Source organism: Pieris brassicae, chromosome 14 (assembly GCF_905147105.1).
Source record: "Pieris brassicae chromosome 14, ilPieBrab1.1, whole genome shotgun sequence".
In the NCBI taxonomy this organism is placed as follows: domain Eukaryota; kingdom Metazoa; phylum Arthropoda; class Insecta; order Lepidoptera; family Pieridae; genus Pieris; species Pieris brassicae.
In genome coordinates, this window is record NC_059678.1 from 2,336,157 (window position 1) to 2,345,098 (window position 8,942).

At 36.2% G+C, this 8,942-nt stretch overlaps 1 protein-coding gene across 1 annotated transcript; it reads left to right on the forward strand.

Annotated features, from left to right (window-relative positions):
- The first annotated feature begins 1,311 nt into the window (after positions 1 to 1,311).
- LOC123718194 lies at positions 1,312 to 7,678 on the forward strand. The gene is made up of 7 exons (XM_045674636.1): positions 1,312 to 1,321; positions 2,740 to 2,835; positions 3,964 to 4,118; positions 5,012 to 5,069; positions 5,882 to 5,967; positions 6,990 to 7,067; positions 7,583 to 7,678. The coding sequence occupies exons 1-7, from the start codon at positions 1,312 to 1,314 to the stop codon at positions 7,676 to 7,678; spliced, it is 579 nt and encodes a 192-aa protein (XP_045530592.1).
- The last annotated feature ends 1,264 nt before the right edge of the window (positions 7,679 to 8,942 follow it).

Consider the following 8,942-nt stretch of genomic DNA (forward strand, 5'->3'; position numbering starts at 1 on the left):
CCTTATAACTCAAATCGTTTCTTAAGGAGTAAACTCCAAAAACAAATAATCACATCTAAGCCCAGGTCTAAAAGGTTGTAGCTCTAATCATCATCCTCATCATCAAATCCAGGAAACCATCCCGGATTCATAGATTACTTTTAAAGTGCATTTTAATTATACAAAGTATTACGCAATTTATAACAAAACTATTTGTTAAATTCAAGTATTACGTCACGCAATTTTTTGAGACTCTCCTCTCCCCCCCCCCCCATGAAACGCACCGTAACGTTTTCTGTATCCAATAGTAAACGTTGCGTGACCACCCCCAGTGACTCTTTATACCTAAAACTTACTATTATGTGGTGTAAAGTACTGGAAAGTGGAAAATAATATTACCAATAACGCGTAATTCAATCCCCGCCACGCATCGTAACGTTTTACAAGAGGATCCACCGAAATTCGTTACTTACTTACACGTTCAATATTTAATGTAAAACAAGGATTAATGGGGCCAACTGGGTTGCTAAGTTGCTAAGCCGTCAAAGTAAGATTACTTCAACATACAGTAACCATCTTGAGCATGGTTCAGGGAAACGTATAAAACGGAAAACTTTTCAAAAATATGTTTCAGATACTTAGTTAGTATTCTGGGCGTTAAAATCAGCTGGAGCCTGGGGTATAGTCAAAATGTCAACTAAATTTCTAAATCTGTCGACATGAACTGTCATTTTCATACAAAGCCCCCTAAAAAGCGTTTCGTCAGTTATTTGTAGCTGGTAAATATAAGTCGTGAGCATCTAATACCATCAAAATCTTCACCAAAATACTAACATATATTGACTAAACAGGTTGACAAAATGTTTGAGCCCGAACACCTTCCGTGGAACTCAGCATTAAGAAAAGCAAACGAAGTAAGATTATAAAGTTATACATTTGTTTCTGGTTTACACAAAATGCACATTTTGGGTGTATTTCCTTTACCTTTACTGTCTGATCTTTTCATATTTTTTATTTATAATGCGTTGTGAATGCGTAGCAAAACAATGTTATAGCAGTCGCGTTTTGTTTTAATAATGTTTCATGTTACTTCGCTTAACTGAACAGAAAAGATTTTCAATTGATTCTAAATTTATATTTACTATAAATACCGGCAAACTTCTTGAGCATCAAACAAGGGAGTGGGGGAAAGTTTGCGCATCGTACACAGCGCGGGACACAAACGTCAACTGATTTACCAATCACGCGATCGACACGTCACTCTCCGGCCGCCACCCCCCTCCCAATGAGACCTGAAAATCGCTTCTGCGCAGTCAAGGACATTTGTTCAAAATGTTTGCCGGTATATTTACCAGTTCGCGTGGCGCGTTAGTAATGCGGCTAGGCTCTGTTGAATGAACGTTTAATGAAGCTAGCTGGCTGCGACAGTCGCATTTCGAATTCACTATGTACATATATTTTTCTCTGAGACGTGCACACTAATCAAATATCGCTTTATTATACTATTATTTAACTTTTTAATTTTTTCTTAAATTTTCAACTATCTTCATAGATTTCACAATTCGCGCTTGAATACAAGTGAATTGTATATTTCTTAAAAATTCTAATCTTATAATGAAAACCGTGTGAGCTATGAACGTACGTTAAAGCAGCAAGCTTTACCTTTGCGGTGAATGAACTTTAAATCTTAACTTTGGTAATTGGTATGTTCACGCAGTTTTTGTTAGAAATTCTTTGCTTTCGCTAAGATTGCAGAAACTTTATGGGATTTTGTCTTTAAAAACAACTGATATCGTTGTTTGCAGGCTGGACCATACTACAGACCTATATTTACGCGTGATACCAGCACAGCAGGTTCTGTCGCGCAGTCATGGACACCAGCAAACGAAGGAACGTATCAAGACTATCCTGACAGATATAGAGGTATGCTTTTTTGTAATGTATCCGCTATTGCGTTGGGTCTACCAAATTATTTTTGGAAATATCTTTTTTCGTTGGACTTTAAAGAAACTTCAAAAGCAGTTAGACCTGTAAGTACATAATATAAGTGAGATAGTATGTTAGAACGATGATATATTTGGGCATTTGGCATCCACAAATTATAAAACTTTATAGATTTGTTCTTTGATAATGTCACTATAAGAAATTTTATTAATTAATATCAATAAATATCCACTACAAAAAAATGTGTGCGTGTACTAGTGTACACACCTATTTATGACCTTATTTTTCTAAAAATAATCTACTATATGCAACTTTACAGAAATTGGTTAAATAAAGTTAAATTAGATAAAGCTTAACAAAAGGCTTTTATTATCATAGACATGAATACAAATAATACAATTATTTCATTTTACCTTATTACTAAGATTATTACAGAATTTTATTAATTGTAATAGAATTATTACTATCATTGTTATCGTTATTATATATTTTTGTTATTGGTTTCGAATCTCTTCGAATCAACCGTGGTAGGGACATGAAAAATATGGCGCGTAACGGAAAAATGTGACGCGTAACCAAAAATCTGACGGTATTTTTTTTTCCAACGCCGATAAAGAAGTTTCACTTCAAAAACAAAAGTTCGAGTAAAGTATATAGAATCAGCAAGGAATAATTAATATGAAAATATAATATGTATATACATTCCATCTTTGGCTATATCTTTAATAAGTGTTTTTAAGTTAACGAAAATCCCTAGTTTATGGTTTCATATAATTATTTTTTCTGTCTGCCAATTCGAAAACAATGTTATTTTAGCACCATCCGCGAAAGCTGAACAATGGCGTGCGCCATACGGGATACACAAGGAGCAGCAGGCATCTATATTGCATCATAAACAATCGCTGAGTTCAGGTAAGATATCGCTACGCAGGAATGTATTTAACATTACCATCATTATGAGCGAATTGGCATGTCTTAAATCCAAATCTGGTGTGTCAGGCTCCGAAGGATGATCGCGTAATAATAAAAGCCTTTTAATTGGGATACTTTTTCATACACGTTTCTATTTCAATCTTATTTTAGGCATCTGCCCTTTTTTGGCAAAGGCCTCCTCCAAATCCCGTAATTCTATGTGTCACTTTCTGCCATGTGTAAGTCGTGTCTAAGTTTGTAGCGTATGGATCGTTCTACTTCCTTTGGTTAATTTGAGCATTGACTTCTTTCTCTATCTTCAGTCGATAGCTTATGTCTAAGCGATATGGCTAGCAAGGAGTCTTTCACTTGATCAGTCCATCTGGTTGGTGAACGGCCACGTGACCAAACGACGGTCACTTTCCAGAACCAGATCTCATCGCCTCTGCACTTTGTATGGCTAAAATATGATATAATTTGGCTGTCGGCATATGGTAGACAGTCCAGAACCACTTCTTCTTAGCTTCGGCTTTATTAAACAATTACTCATGTGTATCATTCACACGTGATGTCCTGGCGCGAGCTGGTATTCTCGAGGCTTCCGAGTGCGGCACTGCGGTACTTCAGGGTATTATAATGCAAAAGAAATACTTGAAGTGAGTCTCACATAGTAGAGTAGAGTACGAGGGACTCTTAAAATCTAAATTTTCACAAAAAAATTACTAAGCAACATCTTCTTAACCTGTCCTATGCTGCAAGGGAAAGGATTCTTCTTCCGCAACAGTAATTTAATTCTAGAATTGTAGAACTTCTTCTCGTCTAATGGAAGAGATTAGCTGCCCATGGCACAGGAATCCTAGTATGGTGGCTAATGCAATTTATCTTTAAACATCCTTTCTTATTGTGTAATAAAGTTTTTTCTTTTCTTTGTTTCTTGGGTTGTAGTGTTAAGTATTTTTTCTAAGCAAATTAAATTAAATTGAACTCAAGAGGATCGTTATCCCCGAGGTCTTTCGGGTGTGGTATATTGTGATTTTTTTAAATAGACACTCAGACCACCCAGTCCGAACCCTGTGAACGACACATACAACCGACAATATTCTATTTCTGCTGTATATTTTCCGCTAGATGGCGCTTTTCGGTTCGAGTACGCGTCTGACAATGGTTTAGCAGCTGGTGAAATGATCGAGCCTGACGGTTCCAGAGTTGGCGCTTATCAGTACAAAGACCCTAACGGACAGCTGGTTAAACTAAAGTATAGAGCTGGAAAAGAAGGATTCCAGGTCTGTATCACGAATAAAGTATGAAATATTAGCCTTTATTTATCCACATCTTATTGACATATAATCAGTGTTGGCCTAATGGCTTCAATGTGCGACGCTCATCTCTGAGGTCGTAGGTTCGATCCCCGGCTTTGCACCAATGGATTTTCTATCTATGTGCGCATTTAACATTAGCTCAAACGGTGAAGGAAAACATCGTGAGAAAACCGGCTTTCTTTAGACTCAAAAAGTCGACGGTGTGTGTCAGGCACAGAAGGCTGATCACCTACTTGCCTATTCGATTAACAAATGATCATGAAACAGTTACAGAAATCTGAGGCCTAGACCTAAAATGGTTGTAGCACTATTGATTTATTTTGTATTGACATATATTCTTAGAAGGCTGGCAATGTAAGTGTCCATCCGGCGCTATCTCGTAACATCAGGTGAGGCCCCTGCGCATTTACCCCCTGTTCTTTAAAAATAGGCCGGCAACGCACTCGCAAAGCCTTCTGGCAGAGTCAGGGTCTATAACCGGTGGTATCACTTAACATAAGGTAAAAATCAATGGCGCTACAAATTTTTTAGGTCTGGGCTTCAGAGGTCTGTATCTGTTTCAAGATCTTGTCATTCTAATAGGCAAGTAGGTGATCAGCTTGTGCCTGACACACGCCGTCCACTTTTTGGGTTACCGAGCCGGTTACATCACGATGTTTTCCTTTACAAGAAGTCCATTGGAAGACCGGGGATCGAACCTACGACCTAATAGATGAGAGTCACCCGATGAAGCCACTAGCTAACCTTTGCTTTCGAGCAATTTTTCAGGATTTGTGTTCAAAGAGTTTTTAATAATAAATCGGAATTTTACTCGGGGTTTTGGATTTTTTGACAGATATTGATATTTTTTATTGCAGATTCTCGAAGGCAGTCATGTACCTAAAAGTCCAGCTCCCACGAATCCACAGACCTCTGGTAATATTATATTATTTTAAGCATCACGATGCTTACTATAATAACGTAAAAGTTTTATCAATAAGGTGACGTAGGACTAACAAATCTTCCTAACTAGTAACCATAACACTTCTGGTATACTTAAAATTTACTTTGAGCAATTTTTTGAAAAAAAAAATTAATTTAAAAACTCATATGAAATTTTTACGTCCAGTTTTGGAGTTAATTTTTTTATTGTTTTTCAAAATTTATTTTATTATCAAAAAGGGAAAATAACGATCTATGTGAACTTCAAAGCGTGATATTAAAAAAATCGTATTAAAAATCTACTCCAATAAAATCGCAATTTCAAATAGCGATATTTTTTAAACTTGAAACCTTGAAGCTTGAACATATTTTTTTACGTATTTGCCTTCGTTCCAACTAGAGGTATGATTTACCAAATATATACAAATTCTACGACTAAATCTTTTTGCTGCCCGCTTCACGTAAAATAATGATATGTCAAATGGAAGATTTTATAAGGTTTGTCTGTTCCTATCACACTGTCCCCGCGAACTTCGTTTCGCCATAATATGATCTTTACTTAGTCTACCTTTTAGTAGTTATATGAATGATAGCTATGCTTATCCATAGACTGTTTCTGGAATAAAAACCAATTTCTCCCATTTTTCTATCCATAAAAACCTTTCTATATATACTCGAAGAAAAATATACTCGAATCAGTCCAGCTGTCTTCAAGTTTTGTGCTAAGCAACATTTTTGCAATTCATGTTTATTTATAAAGATTTTTCTATGTTAAAAATAATTGCCAATATAATATATTCTTCCAGATTCATATTACCAGGAGGCGTACGATCATCAGCGAAGACAATACGAAGCGCCACAGTATAGTCAGCAACGCCCTGAACCTAATCAGGTATATAGGATTTTAGATAAATCTTAAACTAACTTTGGCCTAGTGGCTTCAGCGTGCCTTAGGTCGTAAGTTCAATCCACAGCTGCACCAATGGACTGTCTGTCTATGAGCTTTTAACATTAACTCGAACGGTGAAGGAAAACATCGTGAGGAAACCGGCTTGCTTTAGACCCAAACGACGGCGTGTTAGGCTCAGGCTGTTCATCTACTTGTCTATTAAATTAACAAATGAAACAAATACAGAAATTTGTGGTGAGGCCTAAAAAAGTTGTACGTATAGCACCACCGATTTTTATTTTATTTATAAATCTAGAGATTTTTGAACCATTATTATTTAGCACTGTAAGATCAGAGCCAAGAGCGACCTGGCTATGATGTCACCTGTATTTTGACATTCTCGACTCGAAAGCTTACGTTAAAACAATAGCGAAAAACTACATTAAATAATAAGTTGTAAATGTAGGAACACCAGATCTTGGCCTCAGCTTTCTGTGGCTGATTCTCACGATTTTCTTCATCGTAGGAGCAAGTGTTGCGTATGGAAAAAATCTTTTGGTGCGTCCGAACGACTTCTTGTGAATCCCACGCTTAAGCCACACGGTTCACCTAGTAATCAATATTTTTATTACAGTGTAAACTCCATGTCCCTGGATTTAACAACTACCACCCTAAAGCGTCGATATCAATTGGCTTTGGTTGGCTTAGCTTGTCTTCGATACAATGATACACTCTTCATAGCATTACGCTCTCAATATTATCCAAGCCCGTAATAGACTCGTCTATCGGCATCATGCGTACGAACTTTCTAAGAAATTTGTTCTTTTGTTTACAAATTACGAGTGTTGATGACCATGTCTAATAAGTAGGAGTCATGGATTATATATACGTATTTCTTCTCTCCATTTCATAACATTTCTCTAGAACGTCATAAAATGTCGTAATATACTCTATATATAAAAAATTTAAAAAGATGGAATAAGGTTGTTTGATTAGGAACTAATTTTTGAACGAAATCATTTCAGGGCCCAATAGAACCACGTGGAGCTGGGGGTCAATATTATGTACAGAACTGGAGGCCCGATGGCCAATCCGATGGACAGGTACGTGTTTAGGTTAACACAGTCATAATACACACATAGTCAATTAACTAACGAAACATTTTGTCTATTGTATCATGCAAGTCATGCGTTTTATCTATGGTATTTGATACAACTTTTAACTTTGTTTTAGTTATTTAAAAAAAATGGCTTCATTCGAACATAGCGACGTGTTACAAAATTAATTAATTAATTTTGTTTAATATATAATTTTATAGTGTACGAACTCCTTGATGAATAGGTATTCCAAATAATCTAGCGTTTATTCAATTATTTACAATTTTAACTACATTGGGTTAATTTACCACTAAAATAGATCTAAAAAGTTCGGTCCCTGTGGCATTGTCCCTTTTGCTGGCTATGTGTATTGCGATACTTAGTCGTTGAGGAAAGCACCAGCTCTGGGGTCACTGGTACTGGCCTGTCCACTTGAACCCCACAACCCAAGAGTCTCTACTCCAAAGGGAACAAATTCAAAGTTGAAGACTTTTTTGTGTGAACATGAGTTTTTTTTTCAGTACCGTGAAAATGACATCGAACCAAACAGAGGACCGCACTCGTTTGGCGAAGGCTACGCGTTCGCTTTCCAGGGAAAACATAACAACTACCAATAGATTAGTTTATTAAAAAAATATATTTTTAAAGTTGTTTTAATTACGAAAATAAAGTTATAAAATATAACATTTTTACAAACAAATTACGATCTTCACACTTAAAAAACACTTCACATAATACATAAAAATTATAAGGGATGGAACGGGCTGCCATATGGCTATCAAGCGATCTCTTCCAGGCAACCCTGGTAAGCGAAAAAAAAAACTGGGCGTTAATTGCAAGAAGTTAAGTCTCATAAAAAACAAACTAAAAAGCTAATCTAAGCTAAAAGATGATAAAAATGAATGGCGATGCAATACAAAAGAAAATGAAAAAGAAGAATTACACAAGTCACGATTGATAAGATAAGAAATGTTTATGCAGGAGAGTTAAAAGATGTTAGGGATGTAGCCAATCGTATGGAGTCGGGCAGCCACGATGGCGGAGATCCTAAACGTATTGCCTAAGAAGGATGAGCTGTGAGATGGCCACCTGAGTTGCCTGCGGAGTTTAAAACACTTGATCATATTTCCTAAGACCAAATATAAAACGTATGCAGAAATTCTGCAAACGTTCGATCTTGTCAAGCAGTTCTTCATGAATACCTACAATACAATCAGAGACAAACGTGCATTGAACTTTTATTAAAATAAATAAATATAATATACCTGTTATTCGTCTAGAGTAATAAGTTTAATATAGTTTGTCTCTTAACCTATTAAATCAAAGCAACCCTATTCACAGTGTATAAAACATAGTATTGTCTATGCCCATTGAAAGAAAACAATTTTCCGCAAAAATAGAGGACACCGTGAGTCATTCATGCAAAAACCCGTCATCTTTTAGCCGATATCAACTTCGGGCAAATAAATACAGATAATACAACTTTGTCTACAGCCCGGACACTTTTTGACATTCAACACCTTTTGTCTTCACTCACCGTGACCACGAACGCTGTAAAGCACGCGAAACGTCGGGAATAATTTAAAATTATGTAAAACAATTGTAAGGTTATAATAATACATAGCTTTAATCTGTTAAAAAAGTGTTTTCTTTCAGTATATAAAACATGTTTTTTTACTCTAAAAGGGAAGGAGTGATGTCATTATTTCCAGTATTCAGAAGTAGTGCGTTCTGCGGGGTCACGAATATGCACTTGTTGAACAGTTACTCCTATCTATAAGAACCTTGACCAATCTATTCACTGACTGCAAAGAAGTCTCCGGTGGAAATTTTTTTGTTGGTTTGAAAGGCTTGACTGCTCAGCTGTTTTCGCGACTGCTC